This window comes from Onychomys torridus, chromosome 10 (assembly GCF_903995425.1).
Source record: "Onychomys torridus chromosome 10, mOncTor1.1, whole genome shotgun sequence".
Taxonomy (NCBI): Eukaryota; Metazoa; Chordata; class Mammalia; order Rodentia; family Cricetidae; genus Onychomys; species Onychomys torridus.
This window is the reverse complement of record NC_050452.1, coordinates 42216450-42238376: the sequence shown is the minus strand read 5'-3', so window position 1 is coordinate 42238376 and position 21927 is coordinate 42216450. Positions and strand designations below refer to the sequence as shown.

The 21927-nt window shown below is 41.9% G+C and overlaps 1 protein-coding gene across 7 annotated transcripts in view; it reads right to left on the bottom strand.

Moving 5' to 3' along the window:
• Positions 1-21927, bottom strand: part of Atp8a1 (ATPase phospholipid transporting 8A1) — a 224799-nt gene that overhangs the window by 114713 nt on the left and 88159 nt on the right. For 4 of the 7 annotated variants that reach the window (XM_036201199.1, XM_036201198.1, XM_036201197.1 and 1 more), the window contains exons 15-20: positions 21790-21834; positions 12812-12884; positions 10660-10765; positions 9454-9536; positions 7706-7755; positions 3106-3175 (exon numbers count right to left, since the gene is read on the bottom strand). In XM_036201199.1, the coding sequence (XP_036057092.1) occupies positions 3106-3175; positions 7706-7755; positions 9454-9536; positions 10660-10765; positions 12812-12884; positions 21790-21834 (427 nt within the window). The remainder of the gene's footprint in view (positions 1-3105; positions 3176-7705; positions 7756-9453; positions 9537-10659; positions 10766-12811; positions 12885-21789; positions 21835-21927) is intronic. The other 3 variants (XM_036201202.1, XM_036201201.1, XM_036201200.1) reach the window with 1 other exon arrangement.

The following is a 21927-nucleotide window of genomic DNA, read 5'->3' as shown; positions in this document are numbered from 1 at the left end:
ACAAATAGCTGTAACTTTTTTTTATTTATCATGCTGAGCTTCCAAACATCCTGAGGTAGAGTGGTCTACACAGATGGACTAATCTGGAGTGAATCCATGTTTCTCTGGTTATGGTGCTCTGGTGTGAGATTTCCACACAGATCCCCAGCTCTGTATTTTCTTGTATGCATGCCAACCTCATGGTTTTATAGCCTTAGTAGGGGTTGGCATGAGCCTTTCTCAGCCCCTTTGCATGATTAGAAAGCTCAGCACTTCAGTCTTGGCCTCAAGTAGGGAAGCTGGCTTGCACCTGAGGTCCCTAATTGGACTGAAGGCCAGCTCAATAGGAGGGAAATCATGCCTTGTACTAGAAACCTAGCCAACTCCCTGGCACTAGTGATGTTATGGGTCTTAGAGGAGAACCTACTACTGCCACAGTTTCTGACTACATTTTAAAGCTCACTCTTATACCAACAGTTAAGTGTGGCTCACACCTCACACTAAAGAAACTTTTCTTTGGAGCAGAGACCATTACAGAAAACCACCACAGGTCACAATGCAGAAATCAACTAATTGTGGGGAGCTCAGTCAGCTATCGTAGATACATTTACACCACAACACCCGTACCTAACACTCAGAGACCATCATGGACTAGAGGGTTAGAAAGATCAGAAAGTCTGTTGTGAGATTGTGTCTCCCAGAAATGATGGGGAAGCTAAACAATGGAGGGTGAAATCTCAGGGACCCTCTCTTAGTCAGGATTTCTATTGCCATGAAGGGACACCATGACCACAGCAACTCTTATAAAGGAAAACATTTAATTGGGGGCTGCCTTATAATTCAGAGGTTTGGTCCGTTATTATCACAGCAGGAAGCATGGCAGCATGCAGGCAGACATGGTGCTGGAGAGGAGCTGAGAGTTCTACATCTGGATCTACACGCAGCAGGAAGGAAGGCCACTGGGCCTAAGTTGAGCTTCTGAAACCTCAAAGCCCACCCCTCATGGATATACTTCTTCTTCCAACAAGGCCACGCCAATCCAACAAGGCCATACTTCCTAGTAGTGCCACTCCTTATGAGCCTGTGGGGGCCATTTTCATTCCAATGACCCCATACCCCACCCAGAGACAATGAACTGCATGCAACCAAGGAATGCAGAGAGAATAACTGGTCTTTTTATCAGGGTGAATGTATATCATGTGTTGCAGGTGCCCCTGAAGGCTGGCAGAGTATCTGGCTCCCCTAGAGCTATATGGGTGCTAGGAACCAAACTCGGGCTCTCTGGAAGGTAAGTAAGAACTCTTAACAGCTGGGTCATTTTCCCAGATCCTTTTACTCCAGTTTCTGTTCCTGGAAAATCCAGGCTTCAGCACCGAGAGCCCTGTGTAACTCTCAGCTCTCTATCTCGGTAATGTAGTGTTAACTCGGCAAGCCAAATAGAAATCCCCAAATGATCCCTGATAATCCTTCCCTTCAGCACCTGCAAGCATCAATTACCAAGCCTTAAATCTTCCTACTCAGTCTTCTCTGAGCCTGTCTCCATTCATCCCTAGCAGCTCTTGCCTGGAAGAGATAAGGCTCAACCGGAACCTCTGGATGCATCTGTTTGCAGATCAGCTCCCCCAACATCATGGAAATGATCAAGAAGAAAATACCTGCTCTTGAGCACAGGGATGGGGCCAAACCCAACCCAACCCCTCATCCAAACACGAGCCATACAAACCCTTCTGCCTGGCCCATGCTCAGCTATTCCATGTCAAACCACACACTGCAGTTCTCAAACAGTCTTTGCTGTTTAGCTACTTATCTCTGACCTGGAGGGGAAACGATATAACACGGAAGTTCAACTTGCGAACAATCTCTGTGGTTAAAAAAAGGATATCCAATGTTTTTATTTTCTGGCCAATGCTTTAACCCCTCAAATAAAAGTTTAGAGGTAGAATGTTCAAAATTTTAAAAAGGACAGGTATGATTTGGGTATTGTAAACCAGATGGATGCCAACCATTGAATGGGAGGTCTTAGTTTCCTTTTATTCTCTTACTGTGCATGTTGCCAAAGGAACATGGACAATCTGTACCACGTGACTTAGCACCACATCCTAATGATCTTTATAGGCACTTCCTTGGCTACACTTAAGCTCCTGATATGACTTAGGTCATATCATCACATCTCTAAAATCCAGTTCAAAGCCTGCTGACAAAACATTCATGATGGACACATGTTGGGAGTCTTAATCAATGGGAACACAAGAACCAAAGAAATGAAATATCCAAATTCAGAAGTCATCATGCAATGATTCTACCAAGGTGCCCTAAAACCAATGGCATTCAAAAATTGTGTCTCAGTGCTTTAAAACCAAGGCATTTAACTTTCTCAACAGGAATTTAAACAAGAGGTTTGCTCTTCTTAAGTTCAGTTTCCCAGTTTTCATGGAGCAGAGCACACTTACTGAGTCCATTTAAAATTGTAAAATTCCAAGCTGAAGTGTGTCAAGGGCTTACCAGGCAAAGGGCACCACAGGAGGAAAGTCTTGCCTTATCTTAGCAAGGAATGGCCTGCTTGGTAGGGTTCTCATTTTTTCCATGAGTATAAACATACTTTAACTAGGAAAATCCAGTTGCAATACATAATACTATTTCTGTCAATATAATCTACTCACAACCAACAATCAGCAATCCTATAATATTTAAAGCAAGACAAACAAGCAATACCAAATGAGAAATTACAGTAATAATTGTGAGCCAACCCTCTCCCCGTTTCTACGGTCTTTAGGCAAGCAGATTAAAATTGGAGTGTATCCTTATATCCTAATACAATTTAAAAATACTTTCTGTATTTAGTCATCTGCTAACATAGCTAATATAACATAAACCTCAAATATCATGTATTAAAAATTGAATTACAAAAGTAAGCTATGCCAGACTTTTTCAATGCACCAAATTTACCCAGGAGGAATTCCACATTTCAACCAGAAGAGGCAGAATGCTGTTACTATAAAACACCAACAAACGTGGATGTCATCAGCTTCATGTTAAACATCTGTGTTACATTTCCATAGCAGGATGCCTAACCCGGACATTATAAACCACCATAAATCAAAACTGTAAAAGGCCAAGAAAACTTACAGCTCCTTTGCAGTAGAGCCGTAACTTCCCGGATGGGGTGCGAACCACCACCGACATTCTCTTCCGAGCGCTGAAACAGAGAGGTGTTCCGTAATGGGGCATCGTACTGCAGATCTGCATAGACCCATTTTTGTCCTGTTTCACATAATTTAACGCTCACAGTGACATAATCAATCTGACCATGCTACAAGCCATACTCTTTCATAATACAAATTATCTCCTGAGTGTACAGCTGGGTGGCTCGGAGAGTTACTTTATATTTTTGAAGTCGCCAGAGTACCAGCTACTATCCTAAAGGAATAAACAACACAGTCCCCCAGACACCTGTAAGAGTTAATACCCACCAGAGTAGCATCATGTTTAATATGTTAATATTTGAAAACTATTTGAGCTAGTATCCTATTATATGCTACATTTAAAAATTAGAAACAAAAAATGATATACAATCACAGATAAAGGCAAATGCTAGCACTTTTAGAAGCAATAGAAGAATTCGTTATTGTTTAAATGATTGCGGCAGGCCCCTTACTGAGGGGTATAGTTCAAGGCCCCCAGCAGATGCCGAAGACTGGGGATAGTATCAACCCAATAATGCAATTTTTCTGTACACACACACACACACACACACACACACACACACACACCCCTATGACAATGTTTAATTTGTTAGAGTAAGCAATTAACAACAACAACTAAAAGAATAATTATAACAATATACCTTAGTAAAAGGTATTTGAAACTTAGGAATTGTTTGCTTCTAGAATTTTCCATCAGATACTTTTAGAGTATGGTTGACCATGGGGAAGTGAAACCTCAGCCAGGGTGGAAATACTGTACTTTATGAACTGGTCTTGCCTATATACGTTAACTCAGCCCTTCTTCTTTCTTCTTCTTCTTCTTCTTCTTCCTTCTTCTTCCTCCTCCTCCTCCTCCTCCTCCTCCTCCTCCTCCTCCTCCTCCTCCTCCTCCAGGCAGGGTTTCTCTATGTAGCTTTGGTGTCTTTCCTGGAACTCACTTTGTAGCCCAGGCTGGCCTTGAAATCACAGAGATCTTCCTGCCTCTGCCTCCGGGCGTGCGCCACCACCGGCTACTCAGCCCTTCTTGATTCATGCCATTCTTAGGCTAGTTCTGATTTAATGGTCCCAGACTCATCAATTTACTTCTCCTGGCAAGATCTCTTAAGTGTGACTGGGAACCCTCTTCTGAGGTCCATCAGAATAAAATGGCCATTGCAGAGAAAAGTCACTGAGTCAGTGATGAATACTATGAGATGTACAAAGCAGAGGTGCTATGTACTGATCACCTGCACATTTCATCCCTCTGCAATGGCTCTTTCACCCTTGCAAGGCCTCTGTACACGTTCTTCATTCTTCAAGTCCTTCCATGCTTCCTTCTTGCTCCAGACTCTGAATCTTGGGTACTCACCTTGAAATCCCCCCCTCACATTTTGCAGACTCCATATCTGGCTGGGCGCTCCCTTCTCCATAGCATTTTCTTGACATAAGGGAGAAATAGTTCTGCTTTTCCCAGATCCCTTCCTGGCATATGACTGCTGAATCACCTTCTCAGCGGCCTCAGTCTGACGTCACGCAGCTCTCCTGTGAATCTGCCCCTTTCTCCTTATACCTCACCTAGCCAGGCACCCTCCCCCATGAGCCACATGCCCTTTCAACTCTATACCTCAACTCTGGGTGAACTATGTCTAGACACAGGCTCTACTCATCTCCCCATCCACCCCCATCTTCTCACCATTCCAATGGATACTCAACAGATCTTTTTCAAATTTCCCCTTACCTATGCTGGCAGCTGCCTCTGAAAAGATAAAAAGAAATAGCTCTGGGCTATTTATTAGTCTACTTTTGTCCTCTGTATCTTTAACAATGAAGACTTGATTTTATTGATTCCTTCCTCTCAATTCTCTTGCAGCAGTTGGTCATGCTAGCCAAGCACTCTACTGCTGAAGTATACCACACAGTCCACTTTTCATTCCAAGGCAAGTTCTGAGTAAGTGGCTTGAGCTGGCCTTAAACTTAGTCTGTAGCCCAGGGAAGCTTTGCACTTATGATCCTCTTCTTTCTGTCTCCAAAGCAGTTAGGATTACAAGCCTGTGCTACGAGATTTGGCTAAGTCTTAGCTTATAATCAATCCTTAGTAGTTTAGAATTATTTCTAATCATTTCTAACTAGGGGCTCAGTTATCCCCCCTCCACTTTCCCCTTGATCTATATTTTGTCTTCAAGAGATCCTATTGATTTTCAAGCTTTTGGTATCATTTGGAGACCAGTGACTACCAAAATGGGTATTTCAGCCATAGCTGTTACGTTTGGCTTTATGTTTTGGGCTCTTATATCCACCTCCCTACTGGGCACTTCCATCTGTATATCTCACAGACATCTAAAGCACAGTGTTTCCAAACATCTCATCTACCACACCCTATTCCTATGTCTGCCATCCATGTCCAGGGCATTTCTCCACACCCCATGGTTCACATCCTATTCCTATGTCTGCCCTCCATGTCCAGGGCATTTCTCTACACCCCACAGTTCGAGCTAGGATCCTAGCCCTTCCCTCCTTTCCTTTATTCCCACCCAACCCATCCAATCTACAGCCAATTCCAATGACCTCCCTCAGATAGGTGTAAAAAGCCCATCAACTTTTCTTGCATCTCACCACGTTATCCTGATCCAAACTGTGAACATATTCCCAGAGACTATCTGACAGCATCTCATTCATTTCCCTCTCCATTCTTAAGCCCACCCCCACTACAGAATCAAAAGACCTGAAAGTCCTACTTTTGATTGATTTTTCTTCCTGGCACTTTTCAGAAGCACAGAGTGGCCAAGAACCACATCTATATGCTATTATATGCTGCTTATATTACCTATAACACAAACAGGGCTGGAAAAAACACTTCATCATGAAGACAGAGAGGAGCGATGTATGTGGGAATGCGCTATCCTAGGTAATGAACTCAGCTGCTTCCTTTGAGCTGTTGGGAAGATACAGCGCAAGGATAGTGCTTAATATCTGGACAGATCCTGTTATTTGGCCACATGGTCACTCCGTATGAAGACAGCCACCAAAGTTAGCATCCGAAAAGAACTGTCTCTCTCTCAGGCAGTGCGTAGATTTGCTTATGTAGGAGAAAGCCCAGGAAAACAGGTGGGCATTTCTTTCCTCAAATAAAGCATTACTTTCCTGTGGGCTTTAGTTTTTGAAGTGTCCTTTGAGAGGAAACACACAATCTTTAAAGACCCCGCAGTAAGACCGTTTTGTCCCAAGAACATAGGGTGGCTGGCTGATAATGTAGACTGTAAGTCTGAGTAGAGTGGTAGAACTGAAGGTCTTCTAGCTGGAATGTAAAGTTACCCCCATAAACTCCTATCTTTGATTCTTTGTCCCTCATTGGAGAGCTATTTTAGGAAGTCCTGAGACCTTTAGGAGACGAAGCCTACTTGGCTGAAAGGTGTTACTGGGGGGAGAGGTCTTCAGGGTTATTATGGCTTGGTCCTCTTCTGGCCCTGAGCTCTCTGCTCCTGGATTAATGGAGATTTAATGAGACATGCCACAAAGCTCTTGCCACCACACCTGGAGCTCCAGGCACCTTGCTTTCCCCACCGTCATGGACTGTATCCCTTTAAAATGTGAACCAACGAAACCTTTCTTCCCGTATGTTGCTTCTGGCAGGACCTTGTCACAGTGATTGACACAGCCACCATTATTTCTCCTTAAGAAAGGAGTGAGTGGGACACTCCCTTTGCTTTCTGTTTCTTCCTACTAGATGGTAACACTTACTTCACAGAGACAAGTGGGCATACGGAACATACAATTATAACGGAGGCTTTCCAAGCCTTACTAATTCCGTTCCACAGAAGTCATCATTGTCTCTGAGTATATCCATGTTTTTAGGTCTTTAGATGCTATAGTTTGGAAATGAAATCTACCCACCAAGTTCCAAGTGTTGGAGAATTGACCCCAGAGAGGTGCTATTAGGGGTGGGAACTTTTAAATGGTAAGAGGTCTTTGGGTCATTAAAGGTAGGCTTTGAGAGGGACTGTGAAACCGGAGTTAATTTTCTTGCTCTCTTTTTCATTTAGAGGTATCTCATGAGCACTAATGCAATCTTTGAAGACTCCATGGTAGGACCATCAGGCCGTGGGGTGAGTAGATTTATTCTTCCCTGTGCTCCTCTCTCATGTGCTACCTCACCACAGGTCCAAAGTAGCTAGACTCACTGATCATGGAGTGCAACCTCCAAAATGCATCAAAGTAAACTTATCTTTAGAAGGTGATTATTTCAGGCACTCGTTATTATACCGGAAAGCTAGCTAACGTACCAGCTACAGGATCTTAGTCCTCTCCTATATCTGTGATCCAGGTAATTGCATTTCAAAAAGACCCTTGAGTTGCCAGCAGAAGTCATGCAGTACCACACTGTGAAGAACATGTGCATGACTAATCTAAACTGCATCTTAATATTTTGTTTAAACACATAAATAGAAGTAAAGCATATGTTCCAGCTATACATACGAAAAGCAAAAAAAAAAAAAAAGATGAATATGTACTTTCTCCCCCACAAATTATAGAGCAGGTGTCTTTACCTGGTGAACTCTAGAACATTGAGCAATTCATATCTTTCTTCCTGCCCCAGCTGTAGAATAAAAGAATTGGAAATATTTTAGGTTTCTTGGAAATAATGGAAATAATCACTGGTCACAAACTTTTATTGTAAAATGCCAATAGAAACACAGTTTCCCATCCCCCCTCTGAATGGCGGGAGAGACTCTGCTAAACTTTCGGGTTAATGGATAGTAAAAGACAGGAGAGGGCGCAGCAGAATTCCAAGTGTCATGGAAGCAGATCCGAGAACAACTGGGGCCCAAATGGAGACCATGGGACAAAACTGTCTCCATTGAGACTACTGTCTGTTGTCACTGTCCTCAGGTTAGAAAGTATAGGCCCAAGGAGTCAGAAAAAGAACATGAAACATTTGAAAAAAAAGTCAAAAATTTTATCTTAGGAAAGAGTTTAATGAGAAGATACCTAGTACAAAGATGTTTAGCTATGAATACATGTAGAGGTGCAACAGAAACACCAATGATAATTTTAAAAATGAGCTATCATTTTCATTAACTAAAGTACAGAGCTCTTCCATGCACACTGCATAGTTTGATAAAGGCACCGCCGGTGCGAAACACCACCCTGTTGAAGATGCTGAACATCTCACCCAGAACGAATTTCCTTGTTCCATTTCCAATCAATCTTCTCCCTGCCCCAAGGCAATGGCTGCTCAAGACTCTATCATTATAAATCACTTCTGCAAAGTTTCTAGCTGCATACAGATGGGTTATAAAGGATGCTTTCCTTTGTGCCTGGCATTTTCTCCTCCCCAATATAAAGATTTTTGTGATTTATCCACACTACTAAAGAGTCGAGAATTCATTCTTTTTTCATTGTTTAGACTGTCAGATGGATCACAACCTGTTCATCCTCTCCTGCTGATGAATGCATTCTGTTGGTTTTCTAGTTTGGCATAATGGTGAACACAGCCACCACGAACACTCCATTATAAGCCTTTGGGTGGACACAAACTTCTTTTTCTCCTGACTAACTGAGAAGTGAGTATAGCTGCTGGACAGAGGCAGGCTTTCCTTTACTAGAAAACTCTTAAAAATCCACTAACATCTGTTTCCATCAATTTTTAAAAATTTTAGTCTTCACAGTGGGTGCATAATAGTATTTCACTATGGTTTTATTTCCTTGATGACTAGCATGGTCTGTCAGGTAGCCGTATGGATATCACCTACTGTGATATACCTTTTCAAAACTTCCCACTTAAAAGCAGATCCTGAATAATTATCTTTTTTTGTTGTTGTTGTTGCTGGTTGTTTTGAGACAGAATCTCATGTAGCCCAGGCTGGGCTTCATACTCACTATGTAGCTCAGGCTGGCTCTGAACTCCCGTTCTTCCTATCTCCCATGCACTGTGATAATAGGCCTATGCACTATGCCCAGCCTTCTGGATACTTATATAACCAAACATTTAATAATGCCTGGAATTCAGAGAAGGAACAAATGGGAAGATGATTTAAGGGAGATAAATCTCCATTTAGCAGAACAGAAAATCAGTAGGTAAGTCTTGTTTGGAAGAATCAATATTGTCTATTGAGCATATTATCAGCCACAATTTCGTTAAGTGTTTAAAGAACTAAATAAAAGGACGGACAATGGTGCCCCTGGATAGGAAACTTTGGGTTCACTCTGACCTTTTTCCTACTGCCATTATCTCTGAAGCTATGTGAACATGTTAGGTAGGTTTTCGAAAGCTCTTAAAACGTAAGTGACTTACTGAGTCTATGATGACTGAGTCGGGCGTTCTTCCAGTGAAGACAAAATTCAACTGCTTGGCCGCTCGGACCAGCGCTCCCTCATCTGTGTTGGGGGAAAGGAACAGAAGACAGAAAATATCATACATGCACACATAAGGGGAGGGCACTGGCATGTTACAGCTTTCCGCTTGGTTAAAGTTCTTTCCATTATGTTGAAATCCATTCCTTCTTATGTATGATGATACCTGAGCCGTGAGAACAGCGTGAGCATCATGTTCCTGCACACCGAGTCTCACTGTTCGTCACCCACACCCCAAAGTGACAGCTTGAAAGGGCCCCTTAGTCAGCATATGCTCAAGAACACCTTTCTCCAAAAACATGGCAGGAAGTCTTTTAAAGTTTCATCCTTGCCCCCTACAGTGCCCAGGGATCTGAATCGCTTAAAGTGTCAGCTCCTTCCTCACTGTGTCTCAAAGTCCTGTCACTGCTGAGAGGGATAAGAACACACACACACACACACACACACACACACACACACACACACACACGCACTCTATCTGAAGCAGCAATATTTCTTACTCTGGTTTAGGAATTTGTTGCATTTTACAAGTCATAACCACTAGTTTAGAATATGGCTTTAAAATATAAAGTGTAGATTATTCGCCTAATTTTGTCTTGGAAATAAGTCTAAAATCAAGCCTAAATAGTAAACATTGGTAACTAGCAGATATTTTATGGAATCCCCTGAAGTACAAGGGAGCTTTCCTCACCAAAGTGAATACAGAAAAGCTGCCCTACCATTTCCTAAAGAGAGGGACAAAATTATGTTCTGAAACCATGCACAGCAATTTTCTTTAGGCAAACAAATCCTCCCTTCCCATCTGTCTATGTGTAAAACTCATTATGCAAGAGTTTATTCTTATTTATAAGGGGAACAATTACACATATACAAATACTTTCATTCCCTTATATACACTTTAATTACTCAATTTTTCATATAATTCATTTGAGAAAAATCACATATACATAGCAATGTATTTTAATGCACATGCATATATATTTAATCCTGAAAGTCAAGTTTGCAATTAGGAACCAACTGTTAAAAATCTGAAATCATAATTTGGTTATGTTCCATTTTTAAATTAAATTGGAAATTCAAGTTCCATAATACCAGATTTTAGAATCACTTTCTACAGACAAATTCTCCACAGTCATTTCCTCTGTACCTGGAGATGCTGCCTGGTATAGGATCTTCTCGCCTTCTCTCTCTGGTACAGCTGTGTGGCAGACTGCCATCATTGTGAGGAACTCACAGATGATAGGTGCGGTGGGCTGTGAGGAATAAACACATAATTCATCCCTTTTCCTTTAAACGTTTGACACTAATGGCAGTAATGTTACTTCATGGCCATTTATTAAGAGTACAGCTGGGAAGCATTGGGGGTGTGGGATTACAGCCAATGTCTCTTCTGAAGAAAACCTATTTAGAACTCAATTTATTCGTTCTTGTACTTCCCCACTCATTCTGTAAACATTTATTTAACATGGCTTTGTGCTCTTAAACAGAAATGGCAGAAAAAGATGATGAATTTGGTCCTAAGTGGACAGAAGAGATAATCTAAAATGTTCACTTTATTTGTTTATAATTTCTAGTCAGATTTAAATTTCAGGCATCTAACCTTTGGGGGAGGTGATGATGTGTGCACTTCTCTGTAATGCCAGCTTCCTTTTCTCTAATATATCTACAGCTATATATCTATATCTATCCATCCATCTGTACAGGCATCTCTCTCTCTGTCTCTCTCTCTCTCTCTCTCTCTCTCTCATTCTATCAATCTATCATCTATCTATCAATCATCTATCTATCTATCTATCTATCTATCTATCATCCATCCATCCATCCATCCATCCATCCATCCATCCATCAATCAATCAGTCATCTATCTGTCAATCTAAAACAAGCAATTACTGAGTACTATCAACTCTTCAGGCTCAAGGCAGACTGAAGAGTGAATCCTTTCCATAAGCATCTCAGATCTGATGAGAAAAGAATCAGGACACTAAATAGTAAACATCTTCCTGTCTGGCTTCTAGAGAGAAATGCCATTCAAATTAATAAAGAAAACGTACTGTGTGTCTATGTGCATATAACCTCCAAAATAAAGTAAGCCAGTTGAAAAGGTTCAATTGGGTATGGAAACAAAAATCTCTTAGTCGGAGAGAGTGGACAAAGCCCAGGGTCCAGCCATGGAGCTTAGACTTTCAGAAGACACAGACTGAAGTGGTTCCGTGGCTTATTCCCATGCTGAGGACTAGGAAGAGACTACGCAAAGGCCATGCGAGGCGACAGGAGCTGGTGGCTGTCCATGAGACATGAAGATAGATCTATGGAGGACATCTGAACCTCATGAAGAACTGAGAACAGAGAACTCCATGAGAACGAATGGCATGCACCTAAAAAGGTCCCAAGGAGGAAAGATGGAAGTATTTGAAAAAAGTGAAAGAGGCCCTTCTCCAGGGGAAGAAAGAAACTGTGGTTCAAGGCAGAGTGGTGATGCAGGTTGGGGCAGATCAGGACACTCTGTGAGGGAAGAGGGAAGCCTGGGAGGTGACGGGACTTGATGCCAGGGCAGTATCCATCAGTGAAGACACAAACCAGGAGAGCTGGGCTGAAGAGCACACAGGGGTTACGGTGGTCTGGACAGAGGCCATGTAGGTGCTGCAGATGCTCTCTGTCATAAGTCAAGTCCTCAGATGGGGAGGTGGTGCTCTTACCAACAGGGTTAAATCTCTAAGACACCCGAGGGAGAAGAGAGACATTCTCCAACACTATAAAGAATTTGAGGTTTTGACTGATGACATAGCACCTTGTGCTTTGGTTTAATTTCATTTGCTGTTGTTCAGAAAAGAAGCTTCACTGGCATTTATATATTTCCTATTGCTTAACTAGGTTAGACTGTTCCTTTTCTGCATCATTCTTTGTCTTCTGTTTTCCAGATCTACAATCTTCACTCCTACTTCAGTTGTTCCTGCCCACTCTGCCCTCTGTCTACTTTGAGTTTTCCTCTAGTTGTAATAATATTTTAATCCTCTTTACTCTAACGGTATCCTATTTGGAGGGGGCCACATAAAATAGGCTCAGTGAAATCACAGCTGAAAATTCTTCAAATCTAGGGAAAGACATGAGCATCCAGACACAGGAGACACTTAGAGCACTGGTGCACAGAAAATAAAATAAATCTAAATCATGCGAATCAAAATATGCAAATAAAAATCATGCGAGTAATAATAAAAAAGCCAATAAACATGGAGGGCAGCCGAGAAGCCCTCACGAGTGCCCACCTCTTCCAGGACACGTAACACTCTGAGGGCACTTACGTGGTTATTCTGGAGATTTTCCAGTAATGATGCATCACTAAATGTTTTTTCATCTCCAAACTGTGAGCTCTGCCTAAAGGGGAAAAAATAAGGCAAATTGGTTCGTTTATACAGACAGGCCTACTCATTTACCTCTAACTAAAGATGAATGATTACCCTCAATAGATTCAAATAATTGATTTCATGACTATCATGTTTTTTTCAAGAAAAGATTCTAAATATTAATGAAGTTATTAAAACATGTTTTTTACTTTGGCTGTGTGAGAACTCTTTATGTGTAAGTGACAAATACAAATGATGGTATGAAATATAAAAATGTGAACAATAAAATATTTACATAGCTTGTCAACATTTATAAATATGTGTAAAAACATTTCTGAGTAGATCATATTGTGCTATACAGAAAGGAAATTAATCATGAATGTGCAAGGGATTTGTACATCAACAAATGGATTATAAACTTTACTTGAAACAAACAGAATCTGTATTAAGTTTCTAATCTATTATTAATCTCATGACCATGCATTTAAGAAAACAAAACAAACAAACAAACAAAAAAAACCCCCAACCAAACAAACAAAAAAACCCCCAAAATCAAAACCAACCAACCAACCAACCAACCAAACAAACGAACAAAAAACCCAGGAGCATTTAAGTAGGCATGTCAAAATACCTTGAATATTTTTTCTGTACAAAAGTTTCAGAACTGACTAAGGAAAAACCAACATCTCCAAGAAATAAGTAATCATAATCTAGAAGATTTTAATCACAATTTAAAAGTTACAGAGTTTTGACAATGCTAATGTGTCAAGTTTCAAGACTTTCTTTTACATTTTAAAACCACAGTGTGAAAAGAGAGATCACTGAAGAAAGCACAATATAATGTAACCAGTACCTTCCCAACATTGATGAAGTATAATTGATGAGTGCTTGTAATATTATTATATAGCTTCCTTTTTTAAAATATCAGTGTTTGGCTGGTTAATTATCAAAATTATATAAGATATCTTTGCTAGCAGGTTGTAGTTAAGGAGCCTCAAAATTATCACTGGCATTATTGGTTTAGTATTAAGTATGGGGATCTAATAGCTTTTAAATGACTTATCAGTGGGTAGATAGAAAACTGCCACATTTCTCCTATAAATATGATCATTTATAAAGAATAGTTTTGCTATTGGGACTGATAAGATGGCGCAGTGGAAAAGGCACTCAATCGCAAACCTGATGACCCGAGTTTGGTCCCTGGGACTCTAGGGTGTAAGTCAAGAACTGATTCTACAGGCCTCCTCTGACCTCCATATGTACACCATGGCACACACCCCTCTTTCCAAAGAATGAATAAATGCAATAAAAATCAACTTCAGTTTATTATTTGTGATTTTATGAAATATCCCTATTATTAAAATGTATTCAGTCCTGCTTCATTTTTTATTTGTTGGGGAGGCTAAAACATGAGGGAATATTCACAATCATATCTTGAACTATGAATACTTTTTCTTTCCAAGAATTCCAAAATAAAAGTCTTTTAAAATCTTACATGTCTCGTTACTCTTACCAAGAATTCATTAACTTCAAGAATCCCAGTTGCTGTTATTGATGCAACTTTCTGAAGTGTTGAAACAAGTCTACATGTGGGACTGCAATTCTTACACAGACAGATCCCATTCTGCATTCCCTATCCAAGGCTTCCAGTCTGGAATACATTAAACAAGAACTCCCTCCCACCAAGGGGCTTCCCTACCAAGGCTGTGGAAAACCACAAGCAACCCATCCTCTAACAAGGTAGATTGACTAGGATGGGTGCAGGCACAGACTCATCACCACACTCCCTAATCTTACAAAACATCTGCTTTTGGTAAAAAACAAAATAGGCAAAAAAAAAAAAAAAAAAAAAAAGGAAGCTTACATTACTTAAAAAGAAGAACTATGCCAAATGTATAAATACTTTAAAACTACAGGCATTTACATATTGATTGCATATAAAAATGCAAGCCAACATCAACATGCCACATCCTTTTTTTCCCCTTTACAAAATTTCAAGTGGCACTTTGCTCCTAAAGCGATAGAGACATGGTGGTAGAGACAAAGACAGGCAAGGCGTGCAGCAGTTGAGAGAGAGAGGAGAGAGAGAGCGAGGAGAGAGAGAGAGCATGTCTCGCTCCCTGCGTCACACGTAGGTAGCTTCCTGTAGCTTCAAGCTGCACAACAATGCAAGTAATTATTTATCAACTAGACAAAAATGAAGAGTCAACAGCGCACTTAAGAGAAAACTCAGCAAGTGCCCAGTCTAATCAATAATGCCTATCTGCCAAGCACAGCACAGACTATGATTTGTGTATTGACTTATTTGTTTGTTTGCTGAGCTGGAGCCCAGTAGGCAAGTGTGTAACCAATGAGTTATAACATCACTACCTTGACTACACACACACACACACACACACACACACACACACACACACACACATTTTTAATTTCAGAATTCAACTCAAACTAAGACAATCAGAAAACAAAAAAGAAAACAGAAGGGGTAAAGCCATAGTTCCCACCTCAACCCTGCAGTTTGTTAAAAAGCAGTCCTGGCTTCCTGTCTAAGTCAGAAAACAAAACACACAGATATTGATGGAGCTGATCATGTAGTGACAATTATTTCTGCAGAGGGAAAAAAAAAAAAAACCGTAGAAGGGAAATCAAAAGCTGCTGGACAAATTAGAGAGAAAATTGAGTTTATGTGATAGAGGTAGATTCCTACAAAAGAGAACGATCCCATGGACAGACTAGAACAAGATCCACAGCAACAGAGAACACGGGAAGAAGACAATCTCACAGCACACGAGGAAACGTCAGTAGCTCTGACCAGACAGTCATTCTATCCTCCTAACAAGATAAACATCGATTTGACAAAAACCAAGCTTGCCAGCTCTGTGCTCTTAGAATTGTGGGAAAGGAATCAAATAGCTATGTAAAAGAAATACAGTTTCTAAAAAGCAACTGGAGATAGTGTTTGGTAGCATCTTAGCTCTGGGGAGGCTGAGGCAGGAGGATTGTAACTTTGAGGCCAAAAAGGAGTAACTGGGTAATATTTAAGCTAAATCCTCTGATCCAGTAAGTCTTGTTCTACGAGTAATTATTGACTCGGTACAAAATGTTGCATGTGGAAACAGTCTTCGTGCAGTACATTTTCAATACCCAAATACTGCTACAGGGAAAATGGGGTCTCTCCTCCGGGTTCTTAGCCTTGTTAATAAAAGAATTTAGGTCTAGGCTCAGGAGAAACCTCGAGGAAAATTTTATTAGTGTCTAAAAGAAAAACCCCAGGACAGCAAGCTGTGCATCTGTGTAGATCCCTGGAAGAACAAGGTGGAAAAGGGGAAGCGAGCAAGCCATAGTCTAAGCAGCTGTGGCAAGGGTGCAGGCTGGTAGCGGCAAGTTGTATCTTACAAAAGAGCAAGAGGGCAGGGGAGCAGAGGCAGGCGGATCTGTGAGCTGGAGGCTAGCCTGGTCTACATGTGAGTTCCAGAACAGCCACAGTCATAGCTATATAGTGAGAGCCTGTCTCAAAACAGCAAACAAACAAACAAAAAACCACCACTAATCAGCATCATACCACCACCACCACCACCACCACCACCACCACCACCACCAACAACAACAACAACAAGAGAAAGGAAAGGAAAAAAAAGAAAAGAATAAGGAAGAACTGAGAAAGTATGCCCTGCCCATGCCTGTAATTCTTTGTCAATTACAGGAGAGAGAGAGAGAGAGAGAGAGAGAGAGAGAGAGAGAGAGAGAGAGAGAGAGAGGGAGGGAGGGAGGGAGGGAGGGAGGGAGGGAGGGAGACAGAGACAGAGAGAGAAGAGGAGAGGAGAGGAGAGGAGAGGAGAGGAGAGGAGAGGAGAGGAGAGGAGAGGAGAGGAGAGGAGAGGAGAGGAGAGGGAGGAAAGGGAGGAGAGGGAGAAAGAGAAGGGAAAGTCATGCTTATGGGTAAGGCCTCAGAAAAGAGGGTTCGCTTCACAGCTACGGGTTGCAGCTTGACTTGCCCTGAATGTGGGAAGAAAAACTGCTCTGCTCATAAGGGAATAATTACGCCTCCTGCTTCTTCAGCACGACTGAAGGTGACCCACTCTTCAGGTGACTGACCGACTGGGTTAACTCTTGAGGGAAGGGACCACAGCTGGTCTCCACCCAGTGCGAAATTCCATTCTTTTGACCAGAAGGAAATAGCTTTCCTCTAGGGTTCCTCAAGTGTCAGTACCAACATCAGAAGTGAACAGAGACAGCGCTTAAGGGATGCATGGCGTGTCCACAAGACAGACTACTGTACAGAAGGGACCATTCTTTGTGGAGTATGAAAAAGGCTAAGATAAAAAGGTGATACAAAACAATGTGTGCTTTCTTTAAAACATACAAGAGAAAGGCATGTTTATTGTAGAATAAATCTACAATTGAATAAATCCACAATAGAAAGATATACCAGCCAGGTGGCGGTGGCTCTCGGGAGGCAGAGGCAGGCTGATCTCTGTGAGTTCGAGGACAGCCTGGTCTACAAAGCAAGTTCTAGGACAGCCCCCAGTGGGTACACAGAGAAACCTTGTCTTGAGAAATTAAAAAGAAAAAAAAAGGTGTGTATATATGTATATATATTTATTTATAAAAAAAAGAAAGATATACCCAGAATTGGTCACTTTGGTTATTTTTAGAAATAGAAATCGAGGTCTGTAAGACAGAGGAGGGGGGAAAAGTTTCTTTATTGACTCCCTTTGAAGTTGCTACTTGTTAATGAACCTGAACTGAAAACGGGAACAAAATCCACGCTAACCACTTGAAATCTATGCATACACGACACAAGACCCGAGTGCACACACTATGAACATATACAGCTCATGCACATGGACAGACACAAGCAGTACTGTGACTCGGAAGACTGTTTCTTCCTGTTCACAGAAGTCACCCCTTCAGTGAGGGCAGAGAACAAGTTAGTGAGAGCAGCAGAAAGGGCATGGCGGCCTCTCCTGTCAGAAGCCAGCAGGACAAACTTCAGATGAACACTGCAGCTGTCCCAAGTACGCAGGGTTGTGTTTAAATGCCCTCAATGACATGGACGTTCGGGCGGGCATGCGCACATGCACACACTTTCTCTGCCTCTTTCACTGACATGGGGAAATTTCTTTATTTGGGGCAGGTGGTCTGTGCCTAGCATTTGTTTTACCTCGTTTTTATTTTTATGTTTCTTCAAGATAGTGTCTTGATGGCTCTGGCTATCTGGGTCCTGTATCCTGTGCTGGCCTTGAACTTCTGGCAATCCCCCGGCTTCAACCTTACAAGTGCTAGGATGGTAAGCGTGCATCACTATCTCTGGCTTAGAACGCCAGTGTTATTGAGGCAAAAATATACAACTTTCAACACAAGTCTAGATATTTTTCACATGAAAGAATCAGAATTCTCCAGGCAAGTTTTAAGTAGACAGGACTCAGGTTGCATTTTACGCATACCTTTAACTCGTTTGAAGGTTGTTCTTATTCGTAATATGGGTAGAGAGTAAGGGATCATCAAGAACACTTCTCTGTCCAAGAAACCGTGAAGAATCTGATGTACGTGCAACCATTAGCAGAGGCTCTAACGGTCCCTTTCCTTGGACCAATGCAACTGAGTGTGGACAGGCAGACAGCTTGTTGCTCATCCCATGACACATCAGCGGTTGTATCCAGCCACCTGCGGGGCTGCTGGTAAAGGGACCCTATCTTGGCCAGGTGTGTCCCGGGACAGGTGTGTTTCTCAGTTCAGGCTAGGCTGGAAGAGGCCTATGGCCTTTTCAGTCCCATCTCTACACTCATCACATGGCCCAGAGTCACACCTTTACCCAGAAAGAGTTGTTTGCCAAGACTCCTCTACTCAAAGGTTAAAGGACAGAAGGTGCCCTAGACACCCCTCTGGGAACAGGTCTGTGGCCAGCCTGTCACTCTCGGACCTTGCTGAACCTCCAGTTTCTGCTGCTCCCAGGTTTTATGACTGTTGCCAAGTCATTCTCTGGCGACCACATATGGTTCTGTCTCAGGTCCCGGGAGAGATGAGTTTTCTTCTTGTATTCTAGAATTATGATGATGATGATGATGCCTAGTGAACAGCTTCAGGGATGGGATAAGGTCTGGATCCGAGACTTATGAGGCCCTTGGGTGGGTACTTTTGTTTCTCACACACAGGGAACCTCCCTAGGGAATGCTCCGTAGCTCTGCCTCCTGAGCAGCAGGCCTTCATGGGAAGCCCAGACACTCAGCCCTTGGGCGGCCCCTACTCTTTCTCATTTACTCTTCGGGAAGCCATTCACCGAGGCTCTGTGCGAATTTTCTTTCTTTCCATCCTTCAATTTCCTACTGGCACTATTGAGAGTCTTTGCCTTCCTTGGAGTCGAGAGTGCATTTTCGATCTTCTACCACTAGGTGGCAGGCCCTCCCTTCATGCCCATGCTCTGGCTCAACTTTCTCCTGTCCTTAATAAACCTTGCCAAGTAGAACAGGCATTGAAAGGAGACTTCTTGCATTTTTCCTTAAGTTGTTCCAAGAAACCAACAGGGCCCACTAAGCAAGAGTGCTCCAGCCACAGTGAGATTAGTGCTGGGGTAGGTGATGCTGTCAGGCTAAACTGCACAAAAACACTTGGGGAACGCTGCTCATCATTATTCCCTAACATCTGGACTGACTCTTGGCTACGCTCATATCCTAACACCTACAGTGACATAATAATTACCTGTGGTAATGACCACAGAGAAGCAGAGCCCTAGCTCTGTAGAATCTACCCAAAGGATTCCATTTTAAAACCAAAATAATCTCAACCCCAGGAGAAAGGTGTATTTCTCTTTGCCCCACACTTCAGTGAAGCAGATTGATGAACAGCACCCTCATCTGTCTTGGAAACTCCTCTGTTTTGGAGGCCAGGGGAACCCAAGCCACTGACACATACTCCATGAGACACTGTGTGATGGACTGGATGTAAAAAGCTACTGGAATAGAACTTGCACAGTGTGTCAGCCTGGACAGGTTCACAGCCCGTGGGAGAGTTGGGTTTCTCCATCAATGCCACATCTCCTGGGCAACATGTGGTAGAGCTCCCTTTGCAGCATGAGGCAGTTTTCTGAGGCAATGAGCGGGGTGGAATAAAGCCTGTTTGGATGGCATCCTCTCTGATCCAAGGAATGACCATTTCCCTAACCTAGTGGCCCCTTCTGTCACAGCTGAAGGACTTTCTGCTGCCCCAGCAGTCAGAGCACTGATTTTTTATTTTTTTTTTAAGGGTCTGCACCTCCAGGTTTTTAAAGATCCTGTCAGTTTGGAATCAAAATTGCTTGCTGGAAGATTTAATTTTTAGCCATGAGTTTGTTATGAAAGAGTCAAGTCCAAGAATTTGAATGGGTGATTGACTTCACTGTTTTTGCTAGATAATGATTGGTTTGGATCAAAGTAATGAGACTCAGTTTCCTGGGTGACTACAAGTATTTCTGAAGGCCATTACCAAAGAGGAGTTATAAACCACTGTGTGAAAGTCTGCGCCACTGAATAAACAGCCTGCCAAGGGAACTACTTTGAAAACTGACGCTAATGTGGATGTGTTTGATCTCATTATTATAAGGGCATGCCTGCAAGAATGCTCCAGTGAGCCTACCTTTTACAGCAGAATAAATAAATGCCACTCACTCCACACATAATTATAGTCTAGAATGAAATGAGGAAATAAGCAAGCAGAAAAGAGAAACTCGTATAAACTGCAGATGCTGTAATAATACCAAAAACCACTGAAAAGGACTGCAGGGCTGAGTCTAAGGCATTCGCTGTCGAGAGTCACCCCGCTGTCATTTACTTGAAAAACAATGAGAATATAATGTGTGACTGTATCAAATAGTTAAGAAAAAACTTGAAATAATCTATTTTGTGAGATATGATTCAGAATAATGGCAGAGAGGCACAGGCTGGAAGAAACTGGCCCAGAGCACATGACAGGGACATTCATTGGTCCTGCTTATGCTTAAACTTTCCAAAATAAGTTTTTTAAAAAAGAGAAAAATAAATAGTTACATATATATAGTTTTTGAAAATAAGCAAACCTTCTGACTACATGGATGTTGAAAGTGAAAGGTGTTTTTCCTCTCTAACCCTTTCAATATCTATACTATCAACTTAGATAATGATTTTTAATAGAAAGGAATTAGTCTGCAAGAGTCCATGCCAGTTGATGGTACTTGGCAATAACAGGAAAACATGGCCAATTTTGGAGTAAGTAACTGTGTGTTGGGAAGCCATTATTTCTGCAAACCACTTATATTAATATATTTTAGGGAATTTCAGCTACCATCCAGTCTTTAATAACAAGAGAGTGTATTTGAAAGGGTTCGTGTGTTATAAACTTGCCTTTAGAACCAAATGTAAATACGTAATCTACACATGTGGACTTTCTAGACATTGTTGTCCTGGGTGCCGTTTCAAGCAGGATGATTAAACATAGACAGCTCTAAGCTTGTCACATGGCATTCAGTCAACTTCTCATTGCCAGATACAGCTGCCAAGCAGCCATTGAGGAGATGACTTCCAGAGTTTCAGTTATGGAGTCTCCCAGACTCTCTTCTCTTGAAGAGCAGCAACTTGGAGATACCGTCAGACACCCAGAACACAGGGCCTCAAGACCACATTTGATCTCAGTTTCATCAGCCACATGAAACCAGTTAGATGAGGCAGGGCATATGCCAGGCTTTTGAAAGTATGGAGACATGTGTGAGCTTCCAAGCTACCTTTGCTCAGCCAAATAGTAGAGTATTTCTACTTGCTCTTCCTTAATAATTAATAACCTCAGCACCTTTCTGGTTAAGAAATACGCTCTAAAGAGCATTATCACCCAACACCTGTGAAGATGGCATCCTGTGAGACCAGGGAAGTCAGTTTAACAAAGCCATACAAGAGAACCTTTCAAAGAGATCAAAGTGCCATGTAGCTTACCATTCATCAGGCGAGCACCCATAATCCTCAGGTTCGGGGGCATGGCTTCAAGGGGAGGGACAGAAAGAGAGGGAAAAATAATCACAGAAAGGCTGGAAACATAAAACCATGAATGGGGGAGGTGCTGAGAGGTGGGTT